Source organism: Pelobates fuscus, chromosome 3, assembly GCF_036172605.1.
Source record: "Pelobates fuscus isolate aPelFus1 chromosome 3, aPelFus1.pri, whole genome shotgun sequence".
Lineage (NCBI taxonomy): Eukaryota > Metazoa > Chordata > Amphibia > Anura > Pelobatidae > Pelobates > Pelobates fuscus.
The window spans coordinates 246578538-246601223 of NC_086319.1; the positions used below are offsets into that span (position 1 = coordinate 246578538).

General features: G+C 36.3%; 1 protein-coding gene across 1 annotated transcript in view; it reads right to left on the reverse strand.

The window, feature by feature from the left end:
* PLXNA4 (plexin A4) overlaps positions 1-22686 on the reverse strand; it is a 673785-nt gene that overhangs the window by 304137 nt on the left and 346962 nt on the right. Inside the window, exon 4 of the mRNA XM_063448298.1 lies at positions 6319-6450. Within this exon, the coding sequence (XP_063304368.1) occupies positions 6319-6450 (132 nt within the window). The remainder of the gene's footprint in view (positions 1-6318; positions 6451-22686) is intronic.

The window sequence follows — 22686 nt, forward strand, 5'->3', positions numbered from 1 at the left end:
ATATTTTTCTTCACATTGGTTTCAAGAATATGGCAAATCAATGTATGCAATCTGTTGAATTGCCCAATTTGACTAGAGCAATGTGTATCTTTAGGACAGCAGTGGATTTTAGGACCTAAGGATTGCATCACGTCGCATGCTTTTTAGTTAGCTCCACGAGGGTTATATCCAATATATAGTTAGTGATAACATAAAGTGCTAAGCTCCAGTAATAGTCTTTACAGCTCCCAGGATACAGGCAAGATGTACTGTCTTTTGTGTCAGATCACCTAGCCTTGTGGACAGTGAGGCTTTACATCCATCTGACCTTGGATTACAAGGTCTATAAAAGGGTCTACAGTAATGAAACACTAAGCAGAACAGTTCACAAGGAAAAAGCCAGCACCCATCTCTTATCTTTGCACATTAAGCTTCTAGTCCTTCAACATATAATATGAAAATAATAAATGCATAAGAAATATTAAATACTATAAAGGCAGACGTGCTTTTGAGGTGCTGTCTTGTCAAAATGGGTATAAAGCTCCACTTTCAAGTAGGCTCAGAGCTTAGGGAATAAAGAATTTGGATAAAAGTGTAAGGTGCATTGGTGGGAGATGGCCTTTCGCAAATTACAAAGCTACAATTTTTTGTTTAAGGTATAATAGCTTTATTCAAAATATGATTATGTTTTCAACTCGTAAAGGGAATAGTTCAAAGCTTTTATCTGTGTTTTATTGTTCAATGGTTTTCCTCATCCTTTTAAATCATGGATAATGTCATTACTTAACTAAAATCACTTTGTTCACTTGTAAAGAGAAACAGTATTCCCAATTCCATTATATTCTAACGGATATAGCTAATATTTCCATTTTGCTTACTAATCTTGTTAAAGCCCATATGTTTTGTTTTATATAACCATGAAACAAATGCTCCAAGGGGCATTAGGTAAACTAGTATCAGCAAACATGTGTAGTAAACACAATGTTTAGTGTTTATTTATGGAACAATGCATAGTGATAGCGATTTTCTTTTCACGTACTGTTTTTTTTTACAACATTCAGATGTCATCGCTAGATTATTATTTTTATTTTTTTTTAAACATGTAATCATTAATATATTAAAGATGCTTCTAAATATACACATTTTTCTTATTTATTCTATAAAAAAAAAACTGCTAGCAACTATACATTCTACATTTCTGTATTTTTTATTTTATTTAAGAAATATGCGTCCTTTCTAGCCAACATGCTGGGTGTCAAATTAGGACCAGAAGTAGTAGGGATGGCGTGGGGAACTGCATTGACACAATGTACAAAACATAGCTTTATATGAAAAGCTCACCAAAAAGAAGGCACCAGGCGGGTAGCCAATTCTGTCAGTTAATAAAAGAGGTACTGCAGAAGCTTCTTTGCATGGAAACTGCTCTGCAATCTTCTTGTACAGAGCAAGTATGTTTAACAACTAGGTTACACTACACCTTGTTCGGTGGCTGTCACCCTTGCTTCCCTGTTGTGTTTTTGTACCCCACTACCTCTACACCAGACTTCCGCAAACTCCGGCCCTCTAGATGTTGCTGAACTACAACTCTCATGATTCTATGAATGAAATAGATAGGCTGAGAATCATGGGAGTTGTAGTTCAGCAACATCTGGAGGGCCGGAGTTTGGGGAAGCCTGCTCTAGACTGTAAACTCATTTGAGCAGGGCCCTCATCTAACTTTTGTTCCTGTGTCACTGTGTAATTGTCTCATTTATTGTAAATTCCCCCACCCCCCTTTCATAATATTGTAGAGCGTTGCGGAATTAGTTGGTGCTATATAAATAATAATACACTGGGACATTACCCAATTCCATATAATACTTATTCTGAATTCTTAGAACATTGAAACATCTGCAGTTCATTTGGGAAATTATATGTTAAGTAGTGCATTATGGTAAATTGAAAGCAAATGCAAAGATCTAGGCCAGATTGGAAAACTGATAGGCTATGTTTCCAAATATTTAGACTTGCATTTGGCAAGTGACTTGTTAATTCATTTAGTGAATAAGCCCAATAATGTTACAACATATAAATAGAAGATTACCACTAAAAAACACACTAATCACAGAATAAAACTACAAATCAAAACCTGTTCTGTGGGTACTTTGTTAACCAGGGGGAAAGTTATCTCAGTTTTTTTAAAGTTATTGACATAATTGGATATTTCGATGTTAAGAATTAGAGTTATATTAAAGATAAGCCATGTCAGAATTTTCTGTACTCTATATTTCCCCCGAGGTTTAACAGTTGATTTTTTTCCCCCAACATATTTATTATATTTATTATTAGATGATCCAGAACACTGACTAATCCTAGGGGCAGAACAAACAATGTCAAAGCTGATTGCTTCCTAGAATTCTGTTGGAGGAAATGCCTGCTTATCTTGGTCACTTATCAGTGACATGAGTCCAAAACATAGCAAAAGACAAAAAAAAAATTTTTTTTTAGCTGTGCAGCTTGGAATTAGATTTTTGACAATGCATGTTCAGTCTTAAAGAGACATGGCAATGTGTACTGTGAGATCATTCTTCAGTGATATCCAGCTTATATGGCTTAATGCTTTATTAAACATTAGTGAGTCTTATTTTAGGTATTACCACTATTTATGTACACTGGCTTCCTTGCCAACATACAGTCATCTTAATGATTCAAAAGTGCTATAAAAAATGGAAACAGTATTATGCTAGAGATCGGTTGAAATTGTAATGTTCGTGGATATAAAGAAATGGTTAGCTTTAAAACCTACAGCATTTCCACTTCATAAAGGACAATAGTGGGTTATGTCTCAACAGTAATTCTAGGGCAATCATCCAAACATGGAACAATACTAACGAAAGGCGATGGAATGGTTTTTGGATATTGCGCAATATTTATAACTTTGGCCCAGAATTCTAATCTACTTTATAGAAAATGTAAGAACTAACAAAGCATTGGACAAGAAATAACCTATGCATATATATATATATATATATATATATATATATATATATATATAGTGTGTGTGTGTGTGTGTGTGTGTATGTGCACATATATACATACATACATACACAAACACACAATATCAGAAAGGTAAGGAGAGCAGGAAAATATTATTTTCAGTAAAGGCAGAAAAACTCTTGAATTATATACACAGGAAAGATAGTGATGAATGAGAAAGATGGTATTTTTATATTTTGGTTAAAAGAAATACAAATGTTTGCAGGGCCACTCACAGTGGCTCATATCAACATTGGAAGGATGTCGCTGCGGGGAGAATCAGATTGACATTTACTGTACAATGTCTGGAATATAGCTTTCATGTTGTGGCCAAATTTAATTTCATATATATTTTTTGTTATTTTACTTTGGCCAATATTGTTTTATTCTGGATCAACTGCACAGGGCTCTAGAAATGAAGCTATTTGACAGAATAAATCTGCCACAACACACATTCTGGCTAGAATATCTTCTATTAACCCCCTTAGTCCCTGTGTCTTGAACAACACTTGGTATACTATTGATCATCCTTCAGGCATTCAATTAGTTTAATTGCCAAAAACAGACATTATAACATTCATTATATGATTTAGATCTGAACTGCAGATTGACTGCTGATAATTTGGTTTTGACTCTGTCTTATAAACATGCATGTAACCTTGACAAATCTGCAAGGATTCAAAGAAAACTCATTGCTTATAATTTCCCATTAGAATTCTGGTATTTATAACTGATTGGGTTCTCTGCCTCACCAAATAATGTCTGTCCCTAACACAAATAATCCAGACTGGAGTCATGTACATTGATTTGCCCCTTTATCCGTCAGTAAACTCACTGGTTTAATGAAAATGTACCCATTAAATACATGTCCTATAGAATGTAAGCTCGATTCCTATAGAATGTAAGCTCGATTGAGCAGGGTCCTCTTCAACCTATTGTTCCTGTAAGTTTATTTGTAATTGTCCTATTTATAGTTAAATCCCCTCTCATAATATTGTAAAGCGCTACGGAATCTGTTGGCGCTATATAAATGGCAATAATAATAATAATAATAATGTCTATTTATATTTAACCTGTGCTTCACAAAAGCTCCCTACAATTTATTCGAGCTAATCAGATAATTATCAGTTGGTATAACAAACCCGATCTCTGTAGCTCTTTCCAATATTTCATGTCGGAGTAGTACCTATAGCACTCTTAAAGACATTACTCTCTTCCAATGATATAAAATTGCTTGTCCACCATATTTATCTAAAAAGCAATCGAGAGAGACCCATAAAATACCCAGAGCTGACGTTGTCATCTAAAGCTCTAAAATGTTAGGTCAAGAATCCTGTATCCTTGAACATCTATCTTGGGAAACTCATCTTGGTCTACAGAGATCAGCTGTCATATTTAGTCAGAGATCCAGGCAGATGATGGGCGTAAAACCATGTGCTTGTATCCTGGTACAGAAGGCAAGACTGGAGATATGCCAAGTCAATGCTCCTCTTAGCACATGGTGTTATGCATTGTTTAGCCACAGGCATCTGGCATAGGACAAAATGACTACAAAAGGGAAATAAAGAAAACATCAAACATGAACCTAGAGGTCAGCCCAGTAGACAGTAAATGCTCATTGCAATCGTGGTTGCTAAAAACACTGTACCCATCTAGCAAATGTGCTAAGAAGTCAGTAAAAACACCTACAATCCTTTTCATTTAGTCCTGTTATCTCTGTTGCTGATTTGCATTGTTGTGTAGAATGGCTGATTTAGGAACTTAATGCACTACATTACCTATGACTGTGATATATCTGCAAATTCTATAAACATTTATTTTATGGCATAGTTAGCCAGAATGGCACCCTGGGTAGCACACTGTGGATGGACAAGGCTTTTTTATATAATATCAATATACAATAATCAACAACTAAAACAATTATCTTCACACAGAGAAAATAAGCACCATTTTGTTTCTGGTTGTAATTTTTAAGTATATTGAAAATGTCTTGGAATATACATCACAAATGGCTACTCCAGAGTTGCACATCACCAATGACATTTCTGAACAATGAGAATTAATAAAATTATATATGTGCATTTATTGCCTTTGTAAGCAAATCCATTTTTAAACGTATCCTTGACAGGGCACTCTAGGCACCATAACCACGTAAACCATACCTTAACAGTTTTGCAACTAGGGCCAAAAGTTTAGTAAACATTCATTATGGAATCCACTACTTGATTGATTTTTTGATGTATGAATCTTAATCATTGTCTTATTATTTCGGTCCCTGAGGAAGTTCTTGCATAGAACGAAACGCGTAGGACCTGTGGACTTTTTATTCCATTTTATTTTATTCTTATATTGAATCAATTTGTTATTTTGTATTGTATTTGATTTTATTCATCAATTAAAACCGTTTTTTGGGAGCTGTTTGGTGAGGCTGGATACTTGCTACGTCCTAGCAACCGGGTACCCTGCGGTCATTATTAAAGGAGGCATTCTATTCCAACCCCCATCTCTACTGTGGAGAGGCACCTCTGATATGCTTTAAAAACGCTTGGAATTTGTGAGTGTAATGTTACACCTTACAATTTTATCTGGTTTCAAACAATATTGCACTACGTTTTCTATCTTTTATTATAGGCATTTCAGCGATATCCCAAAAACCCTATCTTCCGATATATCTGTATTATATGGTTACCAACTACCTATAAGTTTAGTTATTTTAATACATTTGTGTTTGCACTAACCTTTTACTATTGGTGGTTTGCAATTGTTCTTTTTATATTATTTTGGAATCCACTACTGTTTGATTAGCCATCACATGATATAATCTGAGTGACAGTTGTCATTATCTGCATCTTTGAGGATTAAGCTTAATAGTCAGTTATGCGGAATATAAGTACACGTGTGTAAACATACAGATGACAGCCATCTGGCACGTGATCAGTATTTAAATAATATGTTGTATTTTTGTTCCTGAGTTAAAATTCAACCATTACATGTCAATGATAAGCATCAAATGAAGGAGACAATGGTGGCTTACAGTGGCATTTAAATCTGTCTTTCACACCATATTTTACATATCTGACATGCTAGCATAAGAAGCCCGTCCTCAGCAAACAGAAAGCTATAGCATCTGCATTTGCTGCAGAGTTTCAACCCTTAGGTTGCAATCCACAAGTAATTTTAAATGACAAATACTTAATATCTGTTCATATACCATACACTGATAAAAATGTAGAATACCTCTTTAAAATTATTTTTTTTTTTTTTTAAAAGAACATTACAGCTTCCTTAAATATGAGACACATTAAAAAAACAAGCAGAACCAACCTGATTTTCAGACATGACAAAGAGCTGTTCTTCATTCTTTGTAAAAGCCATATCTCGTAGTATAGGTCCGGAGTCCACTACCTGGATTATCTCATACTGTGAAGCTCCAGTGATAGGACCATCAACACGAATCTAAAAAACAAATACAAATTAAACAAGGTTTACTGGGGTTTCATTTTTAAGCACAAAATAGAACACAGTAGAACAATAGAGAGAAAGGTGGTTTATCTACTCAATGTTATGGACCTGTAACAGTCCAAATGTTTGAGTAGCAAAGTTCTACAAAGTTCTACATAACATATATCAAATTATCTAAACATGGAGATTTCATTTAGATCTCTCTATTTTTTTTCTTTATTATTATTAATATCAGTGGTAATAATTTGATTGACCCAGCAAGCATGAAACACTGAATTGGTGCTATTGGAAGCTAACGTGAACTCCAAGGATTGAACAGGTTCTACAGATTCTGTAACCAAACAGTAATATAGATAGATAGACAGACAGACAACTTTCCATCAGTTTCATCCCATATATTTATACTTTGTTGCATGAACCCATGTCTGAGGCTTTCAATTGCCGCACTAGCTTCTCCTTAGCTCTTTGTATAGTTGTTTAATAAAAGTGACTGTTACTTAAACATTCTTCTTGACACTTGCAGAGTTAAATAGGTCACTCTCTAATATGGGAGCCAAAAGCATTTGTCAGCACTTTAGAAAGCTTGAGTTGCCAATAATGTCTCAGGGTCCCTAATCAGTTTATAAAGAGGTAACATTCAAAGTCATCTAGTTGTAACTCAGCAGGTAAAAGGCTCTGATGCAGTAGAAATCGACATGAGGTTACAAATGGAAATGACCCCTAAACTCTTTGGTCAGACTAAGCACTTGCTGCTTATTTTCTGCACATCTCAAGTACAAAAAAGACACATTGGCTCAATTACCATTCTATTAATGAAACTGGTGCAAGCCTATGTCAGGTGGCTTTTACATAAATCAGTGCTGAGCTAAATGGTTTACTTTGCAGGCACTTTTTGCATTCATGAGATAATCGCAAGACTCTAGTAATAGTACAAAAGTACATATTTAAACTAACTCAATCTCCTATTTTCTCTTTTGATACCAAAAGGATAAGCTGCATTGCCTGGGGGTTTTCTCCTTGATACCCAGGCTCTCATCTCCCCAAATCACCAAACATGGTTGGTGTGACTGTAATACATAGCTATCCTATACTGGCAAAATCCAGTTAAAATACAATGGCATCTTAACAATAATCCATATGCAACCCAACTATTCAAAAATAGGACAAAGTATAATTGTATCAATATCATGCACATCATATATAGTCCTTTTTATATTTAAACACCATCCCTGAGCTAGCCCTATGTTGGCCCTGTGGTATCATCAGATAATAAGCTACGTAATACTGATTTTAATATTATTTAATCCTATAGACTAGTGATGGCATGACAGCGTTGTAGAAAGATACTGACAAATAAAAAAATAATAAATTACAGACTCTTATACCCACTTAATTTTGGCCTAGCAATATAGTTTCTAAAGATGTAACAGACACTGTAGATGATTTGCCAATCTAGAATGTAAAGACCCAATCTAGAGCCAAGAACACTATAGTTTTATATCAGTATAGCTAGACTATAGTTAATTGCAGGAGATCAGTACAGATCCTGTACAAAAGTGTAGTCTCCGAATAAGCAGATTTTTATCTAAAAATAACTCAAAATGGTCATAATCATGAATTATTTTGGCAAGAAATAAGTCAAACATATGTTAAGTTCTGAGGCTAAAGAGTTTTCGAAAAGTCTAGGAATATATTTAGAAGACACATCTGATTATAATTAACCCTTATTATAGAATCATTATAAATACAGTTTGTGAAATGAAAAACACCTAATATATTTTAGAACTTTACATTTATAAAAACTCTAACAATTATAGTATACTATAACATAATTATGTTTTTATTTTATCAACTTCTTTTCAATTTAACTCTAGTATAACAGGTTTCAAAAATTATAACAAATCCATCAAATATACTTTCATCCCAATTCTGGCAAGAATCTACTTTGATGGGGAAAAAAAATGAAAGGGGAATAATTTCAATTTAAAAAAAGTAAAGAATAGAAGCTGACACATTGTAAGAATACATATGATACACATATTTACATAAATAAACAGATTTGTATTTAAATATATTTTCTGTATATTGCTTCCTATTTAGATCTCTCCCTATCACCCTCATATGATGATTCTGCAGATAATTTTAGTCATTTAGCTGCTGTTTACATGGTTCCATCATTAATTGCTTAAATAATCTATATACCACACAGAACACCAGACCCCCCCCCCCCCGCCCCACACTGTCCTAACCTCCACAAGACATAAGTGACAACATCACACACAAGTAGAGAGGAGGAGGGAGGACACGCAAGAACTCACCCCGACTCAATCACTCGCCAACTCAACACCCCTAACGCGCCCACGGTCCGATGAGTCGAGACACGAACCTGCCCTGAACCAACACTGAACCCCGACCGTAGACATGGGAAGGTTGAGACTGAGATCCAGGGCGAATGAGACCGGACTCAAAGACCAGGGCACCACACTAGATAATGGGAGGCTAACACTACCCATAGAAACCCGCCAAATGAGCCCCCCACCCATCGGGACTATAAGCCATTAACCCCCAAAATACTAAACTAACACCACCAGCGGCACACCCACAAGCACACATCCCCCATACCCACAACCACACGAAAACACGCAATTAGCCCGACTGACCCCAACCCAGAGACAGCCTCGAATAGAGAGAAATAACACAAGGGCCCCACGACACGGGTTCTGAACATGGACACTCCTACAAGGCAACCAATAGAGACGTACCGCTTTACACCTCTACGAAACATGACCTAGAGACATTATATAGCACTCTAACATCGGCTAACCGGTTCCCTATGGAATGCACGCAACAGCGACCACTATGCAATATACCGTTAAACAATATCACCATAGTAACTATGCCCCATGAGACCACACACACCCAATGTACTTAAGAAAGGTACAATACAAAATGAAACAAAATGCCGACCTCAAAAATCACAGGGATCATACGTTATAAGCCTCTGCATAGGCTAATGTTGCAAAGCTACAAATGTAACAACCATGCATCTCAAACCATCTATCCAACCTACAACACTACCCCTGCGTGGGTAAACTGTTCTCTATCAAATGTTAAGAATTGCCCACCTTTACCTAGGTCGGAACCACTACGAAATATGTAATAAGCCTTCCTTTTGTTTATTTGAAGTAATATGCCTCTGCGTAGGCAACAATACACCCTCTTTTCAAACCTGTTACATATCTTCTAACATTTCGCAAACGAAAAAAAAAAATAAAAATCTATATATACTAGCTAGATGCTGTAACAGATTTATTAATTACATAATTTTCTATAAAGCATTTCTCTAACAAATATGGAAATATTACTTTACTCTAGTATTGCTCCAAGTTTACCTTCAGGAAAATGTCCCTTTATTTCAGTACCATTAATTACCGATCTGGATTTCGCTATCCACCCTTATTCTTATTAGATAATACAAAGTGCAAGTCACAGCTTTTTGTGGTCAGGTGTCAGACTCTTTCAGGGGTGGCCTTGGTCCTTCAGGCTCTCTGTATGAAACTTATAATTAAAGGAACACTATAGAGTTAGGACTATAAGCATTTATTTCTAACTATATAGTGTCCTGCTTATTGTTTGCGGTTGTCGACCTTCTCCATAAGTAGTAAAAAAAAAAATTGCTTAACTTTTCTCCTATACCACGGTTCTCTCTCCATGGCTGGTCCCTGCCTCCTTGTCTGACATCACCTTGCGGAACAATATGCCACGTTGCACCAACCAATTGATCTCTCTATCACCATCTGATTGAAATAGGTTTGTTTAACTTGGCTATTTCAGCAGAAGAAAGCCATTAGTAGCATTTTAACAATGCAATGTAAACACTGCCATTCCTGCAGAATAGATTTTTTTTTTTCATTTGCACTATTAAAATGACAGGAACATGGCACCCAGACCACTTTATTGAAATTAAGTGGTCTGCGTTCCTCTAGTGTCCTTTTAAGACCCACATTGTCCACAAATCCACAATTATTAAATATTACCTTATTTTAATAATTTAAATGCTGCACTGATTGACCTAAAACAGTAAATCACTCATACATAATTGCATAAGATTATCTGCGTGTGATGTTTTGCTCAGGTTGGAGACCTCCAAGGCCAGCCCTGATCTTTCCCATTTAAATAAAGCCATGAGCCACCAACCTACTGGTACCTACCGCTACTTATCTTGAGTGTCGTAAGCACTGATACTATCGAGCAGTCTATCTAGAAACTCACATTGATTGGCTTACAGTTTTTTACATTTGTTATGTAAAAATTATTTAACAAAATATACAGATAGATATGATAAAAACCATACTGCACAGTCCATACACTTATGTATCTTTACATAATCGTAACGGGATCAGCATCTAACATTAACCATAACAGTAATCCCAACAACTTATGTAGATATATATATAGATATATATCAGATATAACTAAAATATAAAAAAGTGACATGAAAGTATGTCATCATATATGTACAGTTAAAGGAATACAGAAAGTGGGAAGGGAAGGGAATAGAAAAGAAAAGAGACAAAGGCAGAGGAGGAAGAGGAAAAAAAGGGGAAAGGCGAAAATAAAAAATATAAAATAAGTGAATGAGTGAATGAATTCTCCCAAACAGGCCTTAAAACATAGGGGTGCAATAAGAGCTGATATTAAATGGATTTTAATTAAATAGTATTATTAATACAATTGTAGGTTAACCTTAAATACAAAATAAACATGTGCAGTGATTTGCCCCATAAGCTAAATATACTGGTCTGAGAAACAACATGCAACCCTGGTTCATCTGATATGACCCAAGGCTCTCAAAGCCAGTCCCTGTAAATTGCAGAGGATTTATAGGAAGATCATGGCTTTTACGGAGAAGGTTCTCCTGATTATTGTGATTCGTGTCAGGCATTTTCTATTAAATTACAGATATACATTCAGACAGACCTGGATGATTATTATGGCTCTAGGTGAATTATTGTGGAATGGGATGATTTATTGTGACCATTTGCTGCCCAGGGATGTTGCTGGAAATTACAGGCAGTTTATTTAAAGTGCATTACTTGCATACAATGCTGTTATCATGTGCTATTATGCTAAATTATAGATCGAGTAGTTGCATTGATATAATAACATAACTGCAGTTTGCAGACCATACCAACGGACACATGAAACGATAAATAAAAAATAATTAAATAAAAATGATATGTGTGATGGTATATCTATTTCTAAAGGGATAACTCATTTTAGTCTGCACTTAATTCAATTGGTATTATAAGCACAGAAACACATATTATTTAATTTTCTTAAATACTTTATCATTTGGCATACAAACGGTGGCATTTTGAAATGCACATTCAGTTGTTTCTTAGCTACATCACACAACACATTGGCCTACACATCTATAGTTCCTACACTAAATAATACAATTATATTTGAATAAACCCGGACAGCAGTACTAAATGTAGTTTTGCAAGAATCTCTGATGTTACATAATATGAAATTACACAATGCAAGCTATATATGAAGAATAATCCTGTGCCAACATTCTAAAAATGGAGCAATCACCGTAGAAAAAAATAGAATGTTCCCGCTGATTGCTCCACTTCTAGAACTTTGCCTTATTATAACTTTTTACATCTAACCTCCAGTATAGCTGTTTTGCTGTACAGCTGCAGGCACTGCAGTTCACTCAATGACCCTAATTTTGAAGTTTCTCTTGGAGAAAACTTAATAACTTTGCACTAAACGGACATTCTGATTGAAAGCTACAAGCCTTTGATTGCTATGAGATGTTGAGAGCGAGACTGTGACACTTTAACTGCACTCGACAGTATATTTTCCATTAGTCATTACTGCAACTTGACAGTTACAATATTTAACCGGTACTGTTCCTTGAGCTCCATCGGTGCATTCCTTTATAAATGTGACAATATAAGCAGTGCATAACGGATATTATTTCTTTATTATGCACCTCCTGGGGCAATCCTTGGCAAGTAACATCATATTGTTCTATGACACTGTAAAACTGATCTATAGCTCCATTGTTGAGATATGCACCTATTGATACATTATACATATCTTCCAACATTTCAATTGGACACAGCTGGACATTTTAATGGTAGGGATATGAGTGGAAGCGTGGCCAGGGACAGGTCTCTTCTGAGAAATTCTAGGTGACTTAATAATAACAATAACTAATATGCCAGTGACGGCATAAATCATCATGCAGTAAAGGTACCAGCAGGAGTTAAATCCTTGCTGGTACCAAGGACCCCCAGGTATCGAAACCCTTCTGTCAGTTAAGGCCACAGTTTGACAGATGAGCAATGATCAGCGATCAAATTGAGCACTCCTCAAAAGCATATTTAAAAAAATATTTTCTTATTATTTAATATAACATTATGTATACATATAGGGAATAAACAAAAAATGTTCTCTTCGCCCCTTAAAATGGTATAAAATTTGTATTGGTGCAGTTGAACAGAAAGCAGGAAATTGTGCTAGGATAAATGCATGACAAAAATGCCATAACAGGCCTTGGCCACAAATGTGTTGCATCTCAAAAAAGCCTTGGTCCTTAACCCCTTAAGGACCAGACTTCTGGAATAAAAGGGAATCATGACATGTCACACATGTCATGTGTCCTTAAGGGGTTAAAGGGTTAAAACAAGAACAATGTGTCTTATTACAATGAATGATTACTAAAAATATGTATTGTAATTTAAAGACACATTACTGTGAATATTATTGCTGTGGAGCTCTGTAATACACTCAGACACCAATAACGTGGAGCGCCTTGAAAGGAGGGACATTAGGATAACAAGGAAAGACTGGACAATTTGGGCTTAATATGGGGACTGTCTTTCCTAAGTAGGGATGCTATTAGGTATGATTAAGACCTGTAGCAATCAATAACACTAACATTTTACTTATAAAACATGCAGGTACCCTTTACATTAGGATATTGTTACAGGGGCACCCTAAAAATCCACACTGTTAAATCTGGTGGCATATACTTCTAAATGGAGAAAAAAAAAAAGGTTTCAAGTATGAACAGTTTCCTTGTCTCTTTATCAAGAATACTCCATGTGACCTCATATTAATGTCCAATTTGCTTAATATCTGGAATTGTATCTGTAGACATCTTCAGATATGCCCATTTTGTTATATACATTTGGGAATCATAAATCACGGAGGATGCATTATGCATTTTACAGCAATATGACAAAGTGATGAGTGAGCAGTATTATTACTGTAAATAAAAAAATCCAGCAATGTAATCACATGAACATGGCATTGTTCATCATACCGAATCAGTCAGACAAGCATGCTAAGACAACAGAGCGGGCTTTGTCATACTAATTGTACGGCCAATTAAAAACACGTGCAACTTGGCACAAATTGGGGAATGTTTATAGTGTTAATGTAAGCACCGCAAGCATTGTTATCTTATCAATAAGACTAAATTAGAATAGCATTTAGGATATGGACTATTCATTTGCAGCACAATGTTTTAATTTGAATGTCTTAAAGCACCTTGCAAGCAGGTGCAGAATGTAGAAGGTTTGATGTAAGAGGAAGAAGGTAACAGGCACACTCAGCGTTCCATTGGAATGAACACCTGCTTTGCACAGAGTTTTGTGTTCTCAAATTGTATTTGATGAACCAGGTTTGGCTCTCAAACGGGAACTCCGATTCACTGCTGCCAGTCACTGGCTATGGCCCTTTGTTGCATGGAGCGTTCCAATGTCCACTCTGCACAATAGGAACCTGTTCTTCTTTCAGGCATTGGAGGATGAAAGCTCCCTTTATGCTATCAGAGACTTGTGTTAAGAAAGAGGGTATCATGTTTAAGATAAATGAGAGGTGGTACTTGATGGAATGGCCCACTATAGTACAGATGACTGTAACTGAATGAAAACTGCTTATTGAGTATCACTTATGGTAACCCTTTGAGTGCAGAGTGTCAAGAGCCAATTATGGGTAGCTAACACTTTATGTTCCAGCAGTAAATAGTGGGTCACGAGTGCCAGAAATGAATATTTGAAATAATGTTCTCTCCAGCATGCTGAAGTGTTAATTAATGTTCTAGAAAAAGGAGATTTGGGGGGGCGCATCCAGAACATGGAATTCTTAGCAGTGGTCCTGCTGTAAAGACCAAAAACAAATACGAAAAACAGATTAAGGAACATGGCGCATACAAAAATACAGCTTTAAATTTTAAAAGGCTACCTAAAACCTATGTCCGCAAACAAATATGGGGATTCAATTCCACCATATGCTCATATCGTGTTAAGCCCACCACTGGGCCACACTACCACAATATCAGTGGGTCCTACACCAACTTTTGGCTCCCATTTAAAATTAGTGTAGGACCCATCAATATTGGGGTACTGTCGCTGTTGTCAAATATGATTATGTTTTTTGAGTGGTTTTAGGCCTGCAATGTCCAGTTACTAAATTAATAATACTTACTTTATCTGCCTCATTTGGGGGGAGGGCAGCTTACAATTTTGTGCCTAGAGGCATGTGAAATGTAAGTCTGACTCTGGCAATCAGTACCTGACATTGAGATTAAAGTTCTACCATCTCTGCCATGTTGGGGATGATATTAAAATACCCAAGAGCATTTTATTCTGTATCCATGCCTATGTCATGGAGTTTTGATGATTGTCTATATACCTTTATAAAATCTAATAAACATCTATATTACAAAAAAAATCTCAAAAATTAAAAAAACGAATACAATGATATATATAATAATAGTAATAATAATAATAATAAATTAAAAAAAATGTTTATAAATTAATTTCTACTAGCTACCAGTCTCCAGTTTCAAGTGCATTATTAATCAGGACTGACACATGCATTCCTTGCATAATGAGCATTACGTGCAGCCATATAATCTACATGTTATTTAGGTGGCCCGCAGCATGCTGTGATTTGCGTTGGTCTAGACTGCAGTTCCCAGGGAAGTTGCTCACAGTCCCCAATTTTGCACAGGAAATGCACCGAGCCCGATCAGAAAGCGACAAGGTTTGCATTCAAACACTGGGTACAAACAGTAGAAAACACATCATAGGGCTGTTTGTAAGGATCCTGACCCCAGCTTTCAAGATGTCTGCAGCAATCCCACAGGCATCTGCAATGTGAAGCACATTCCATCACAGTAAATTAATGAAACACTATTAATAACAGTGTGCTGGTGTATGCGAGTGCAGTGGGAAATGAAAACAATATACTGCACAATAATGCCGCATCCCGGTGCTACCGCGGCTTCTTGTCATATATTCAAAGGAACAAGCTAGAAAGGTCTTATCGCCCAGAAATGGCCAGCAGCTGTCAACGTATCTGTGCTGCATTTCAACTATATGGATGGCTCGTAGACACACTTGTTAAAAAAAAAGTCTATTGGTTTTGTAATATATAGAGATGGTTTTGTAATATATGGTAGCAGCCTCTGGAAAGGTTTTATGTTCTTTATGTGCATTGGAAAAATGTTATGCTAGGTTTTTCTTGCAATGCTCTCGATAAACATTATTTTTTATTTTTTATTTTTTTTATCATCGGACAAAAACATCATGCATAACAACGTATAAAGCAAAAGGTGGATTTAAAAAAAAAAAAAATAATAATAATGTATAATGCTGCATATGTGAAAATATGGCAAGATGATACTACAAGCATAATTTATAAGTAAAAATAAACCCAGGGCTTATTCAATAAATGGGAAATTGTGGACAATTAACAATGACACTTCAAAATGAGGTCAGAAAAGCGTAATTGGAAAATATGGCCTACTTATCCATCTTACCAGTTTAGCTATATGCCGATTTCCTGAAGTTTGCAATTCCCTTGCCAATTCTTCACTATTCTCTCAGTTTAGATAATAATAATGGGGTTCTTCTAAGATACAATATATGTACAAGTATGTGTCCCTTCAACCCAACAGATAAATAAACACAGCATAGACACCATGTTTAGCTTCAATCCAAAAGGAACAAAAAAAGAAATCCCTTTAGACTCAAATTGGAATTAGGTTTGCCCTTGGATCAACAATGTTTTATATAATTCGTGTGATTCTGCAAGTGTTCTGAATTGCTACACAGGTAGCTCTTTCTTCATTATATGAAGCGTATCTGCCAACACGATATACACAATGGTAGTTGACTTCACTTATTTATTACTTTTAGTGTAAACAACCATTTCCTTTAATGTAGAGAAAGCTCCCAAGCTATAATCCCAAGAGATATCAGCTTGTATTATCAGCACTATAAACAGGTCGTTTGAGAGTTCTAGGTACTGACCTTGAACTAGATATCAATGGACTTATTTTCTTAGCTCATAGTTTGTTTGTTTTTTCTCCTATAGTTTAAAACAAGTCAAATTCAGGCTATTTTTTCAAAATTAAAATATTTTAACCACTTAACTAATTATGCTTTCAGTAAGTTCTCTTCAGTTGCATATATTTAGAAAATGCTTCCCAAAATGCTGTTAAGTATAATTTAGCAAAACCTTACTTATCTCCATGAATCCATAGCCAATTATTCATGTTGAAATTAACATTGCAAAATGCATTGTGCAAGGTTTTGAAGCATGTGCAACTTGCAATCCTATTCCAGTTGTAATTTAGAAATAATGCCCAGCACTTACTCTGGGATTTCAAACTCTGAATTAAAGGGACACTACAGTCACCAGAACAACAACAGCTTATTGCATTTGTTCTGGTGAGTAGAATCATTACCTTCAGGGTTTTTTCTGTAAACAAATGTATTTTCAGAGAAAATGCAGTGTTTACATTACACTTCACTGGCCACTCCTTAGATGGCTGTTAGAGATTCTTCTTGGGTCATGGCTGCCTTAAATGCATCCAAACATTCAGTGTCTCCTCACTCTGCATGCAGACACTGAACTTTCCTCATAGAGATTAATTGATTCAATTCATCTCTATGAGGAGAAGCTGATTGGCCAGGGCTGTGTTTGAATTGTGCTGGCTCTGCCCCTGATCTGCCTCCTTGTCAGTCTCAGTCAATCCTATGGGGAAGCACTGTGATTGGATCAAGCCACCACTTCTCATGATGTCAGAGATCAGAGGAAGTTCACAGGCAGAGGCAGTAGCTTCAAACTTGAAAGCAAGTACAATTTTACTATCTTTAGGGAGGCAAAGGGGGCTAGGGGGCTAGATGGTGGTTTTAACACTATAGGGTCAGGAATACATGTTTGTGTTCCTGACCCTACAGTGCTCGTTTAATTTTACACTTGTGTGGTGGGCTGAAACTTTTTTCAAAGATATGTTATAGGCAGAAAAGACTACAGCTAGGTGTGCAAGAGGAGTACATCTACCCATTCCAACTAGCATCTGACACTTCCTTGCAAAGCAGGCACTTTTTCACAAAATATTGCAAATCTGGCTAGGTTTGTGATTAAGTAAATAGGTTCTTTTTTTTGGAGAAACATTAACATTTCAACATGTCAAGGTATGTTCCCATATAACAGATATAACATAAAAATACAAAGTTGGAAGGGAAAGAAGAGGAGATTAAAAAGGAAGGGGGAAATGCAACACAGTATATCAATTAGAGCTGAAAATTATGCACAAAAAGTGGTGTAGTATGAAAATGGGAGAGAGAAAATATCATCTGCATGTCAACTACACAGAACCGACACAATATCTCTGAAACAATGCATAATATATATTACTGACACGACACATGGTTGCTTTCTACTATAAGACTGTGAAACTTTGACATAACTAGAATGTCTCCACATAGACTATTACCTGGCTAAGTGGCAGCGCTATTTCACAGTCATATCAGACTCTGCAAAAGGTTAATATGACTATTAATTAGGATGTGTCATGAAAGAAAAGGCCACTCAAAACGTTAACAGTTCTATCTGTCTATTTGTTCCTAATTGAACTCCATTTTTAGAAGGTGATAGGAAAGGATTAATCAAGAGTCAACACTTTTTTTTTCTTTTACGGTTATTTCTTAAACTTCCTTCTATCTATCTATCTATCTATCTATCATTCAAAATGATCTTAGCGTATTGCATAAATATAGAGACAATACAAGTTAAACAAAATATTCTGATGAGAGAAACTATTTAACATACACTAAAATAGATGCAGGTAGTACATGTCTTACATAAAGTTTCCAAATCAATAAATTAAAAAAGTATATATGAATTATTTACACAAAAATATTGCTCAGCAATCGTTCAAATATTCTGTAAAAAGCACAGAGCTGTCATTCTGACCTATTCTAGCCAGTAACACTTTTTAATACTTTATGTCTCATGGGCATCTGGGAACACAATGTGGGTCATCAAGTTATTGTTATATATAGCATCATGCGTCAATAACAGCAGAATGGCTGTTATAGAAGATCCACAATTTATATAATGTGTTCTATACTATGTCCAATCTAGGCTATACCCCACTGGCACTGAATAGGTTTAGAACAATATGATTTCATATTTTTTTTCCAAGTGGGTTTATTGATAAGGTAGGACTATATAAAAAAAAAATGATATCATGCACGATGGATACTTCATAATTATCAATAATAAGACAATGTATATCAGGGTTATTCACTTAAAGGAAATCTCCAGTGCCAGGAAAACAATCAGTTTTCCTGGCACTGGAGGTTCCCTCTCCCTCCCACCCCCTAATCCCCGGTTACTGAAGGGGTGAAAACCCCTTCAGTCACTTACCTGAGGCAGCAACGATGTCCCTCGTCTCTGTCTCCTCCTCCGCGCCGCTCCTCCTACTGTCTCCGTCGGCCGGTGGGCGAGACTGATCCGCCCACCGGCCGAGGAGACCTAATGCGCATGTGCGGCAATGCGGCAAACATGCGCATTAGCGGTCCCCATAGGAAAGCATTAAAAAAAGATTTCCAATGCTTTCCTATGAGGAAATGAGCGACGCTGGAGGTCTTCACACAGCGTGAGGACGTCCAGCGACGCTCTAGCACAGATAATCTGTGCTATGAGTCAGGAAGTGACCTCTAGTGGCTGTCTAGTAGACAGCCACTAGAGGTGGAGTTAACCCTGCAAGGTAATTATTGCAGTTTATAAAAAATTGCAATAATTACACTTGCAGGGTTAAGAGTAGTGGGAGTTGGCACCCAGACCACTCCAATAGGCAGAAGTGGTCTGGGTGCCTGGAGTGTCCCTTTAAAGGACCACTATAGTCCCAGGAAAACAAACTAGTTTTCCTGGCTCTATAGGGTCTTTGGGTCCCCCCACCCTCATGTCCCCCCTCCCGCCGGGCTGACGGGGAAGGAAGGGATTAAATACTTACCTTTCTCCAGCGCCGGGCTCCCTTGGCGCTGGGGACTCTCCTCCCTCTTCAAACGTCATCCGCTGAATGCGCATGTGCGGTAAGAGCCACGCGCGCATTCAGTCAGTCTATAGGAAAGCATTTCTCAATACTTTCCTATGGACGCTGGTCTCTTCTCACTGTGAAAAATCACAGTGAGAAGTGCGGAAGCGCCTCTAGCGGCTGTCAATGAGACAGCCACTAGAGGCTGGATTAACCCATATGTAAATATAGCAGTTTCTCTGAAACTGCTATGTTTACAGCTGCAGGGTTAACACTAGAGGGACCTGGCACCCAGACCACTTCATTGAGCTTTAAGTGAGAATTTAAGGTGAATTAAAAGGGAATTTCAAATTTAAAGTAAAAATATCCAAACTGGAATAATTCTCTTAATTAACTATGCTTTCAGTTTGCTACTCTGTCTTTTAATTTGAAATTTTCTTTGAATTTCCACTTTAGTAAATAACCCAGTGTCTATCTTATAAAGATTTGTACCTGTAGATTGCCTGCACATTAATTAAAACATTATTTATTGAAAGAAAAATAAGTCAACTCTATACTACATTGTTTGCTTGCTGTATGTCTTCATCTCCATTGTCCTTGGATTAAAGTACATGGAATTCGCGAAGGCCAAGTAACGGTTCTCCAAACATGGATTGTTTCTGACCTTTTGTTTTAGTGTCACAGAGTGGAGAAAAGAATGAAACTGTAAACTTTCTTTGATCCATGGACCTGAGAAAACCTGTCTGACTCAACACAAAATACCTGAACAAATATCAACTCTCTCAACAGGATTATCATTCTATGGTTTTCTATGAGACTGAGAATTAAAATAAAACACTGAATAAGCCAGGTTCCTTTGACTCTGCTTTGGTTGATCAAGTTGCAGAACTCATTTGAAAGCTCATGTAATTCCAACCCACTCCAGGGATTAATGCCTGGCAGTATAGGGTTAATAGAATGGTAACTGCAAAATGTTCCTTGAAAACAAAGCGACAGAATACATGTCTGTTTTCCAAAACATATGGTTATTTTTACAAGTAGGAATATTAGAGAGAAAACAATGTAATGCACAAGGTGGTATGGCGGGAGTAAACATTTCTAGTTGCCAGGTTCTATTGGTTATCTATAATTTACAAAAAAAGGCAGTTTCAAAGTTTGTCTTTCTATGCATCTATCTGACTGTTTCTAACATGTTAATATAACTGTTCATATAACATGTATTCCTAATGTTCTAGTGTTCCTCTACCTATCTAAGTGTCCTCTATCCCCCATTGTAGGAGCTTAAACGGTAAGTTGCTACTGCTCCTCCTCTTTGGTTGAGATTATCAATGGAGAATGGAGCAAACATTTAATTTGATAAAGCCCTATGCAGTGAAACACATTATGGAAATTTTTACTTCCTTATTTTTTATCTAATAAAGGATTTTCGGTACTGTGCCAAATTACCTTTTGTTTTAAAATTATTTATCGGATCCTAATTACTTCCTTGCTTCCTGACTACTCCAAAGAAATCCTAGGTGGGGATCATACCACCGGCGCCTTATCCATAGAGCAGTTTGCCTGCTCTTTATTTGTGAGTATTCACTACAATTATTATTTTAGCATTTTTTAATGCAACAGACAGCGTAGGGCGGAGGGACCACGACAGCACTTTACTGAACTTTTATTTTATCCTGTTATTTGAATTATTTTGTTTAATTTGATTGTTTTATATGTTTTTTACCCGGCCTTTTTCAATATTCACTACAGGAGGAGGGATGTCGACACTGTGAATCCTTAAGTGTTTGATATGCTGGATTTCAACCATTTTCTTGTGAGTGCAATTTAATAAATAATATTGTTTTATATTATACTGGTGCACTATGTCTTGTGTGTCTCTCCCTCTCCAATAAGGTCAAAAAGAAGATTACAGATATCCGCCAAGTCTTCAAGTGGGGATTATACCACTGTATGCTACTACAACTGGAGCTGGACATAGCTCCATTAAATGTGAGTAAGATACCGCTGGTTTTTGGTTTGCTGCCCTGCCTTATCTGGTTGTTTAGCACTAAACCTGCTCTATCTTTTGTACCCAATAATAACTTAGCACACCGAGCATAATGTATTACTTATAGTGGCTCTGTCACCTCAAACTTACCTTTCTCCTATTGTTTCCTTTCCTCTTCCTCTTTTCTTCATTTCTAATCTATTTCTCTTTAATACATAAGACAAAGTAGGGACTAAGACAAAGTCAAAGTAGGGACTACTTTGTCTTATGTATTGTCCCAAAACTTGACAATTGTGACAAAGGGTCAACATATTTTTTCCACAATACACACTTCTATCCTGTCCTATCAGAACCCACTTTAAAGTATTTGAAAGAAAATGTTAACAAAACATATAGACTGTTTTTGCAGAGTTATTGGCAGGTCTATTTAAGCCAAAGAATTATAATTTTCAGTAATTTAGAATGAAGCAGGTATGTATGAGTTAATAGTTTTAAATTCCTTTTATGATTGAGCAATTACATCTAAGTAGCAGCCAGGAATTGATAAAAAAAAAGTGGTAAGAGCAAGGTAAAATATAGCAGCATAATCTCATGTCAGAGCAGTGTTATTATGATGATGCATTCATACTGTTTCATTGATTTAAGTTTTAATATGAATAAGGCAAGACATTGATCCAGCCATTATGTCCAATTTTCTCTCTGATATTGCCATGCAAAAACTGGTAGAGACCACGCTGAACTCAATGATCTCATAGTAGCAAACAATATCACAGTATGGTTTCAGTGCTTTTTACATTTCCTTTTTCTGCTTTAGAAAGACAGTGGCGACAGTATGAAGTGCAGACATTATAGGTAGCATTCATGCATGCGCGCCAAACTTAGC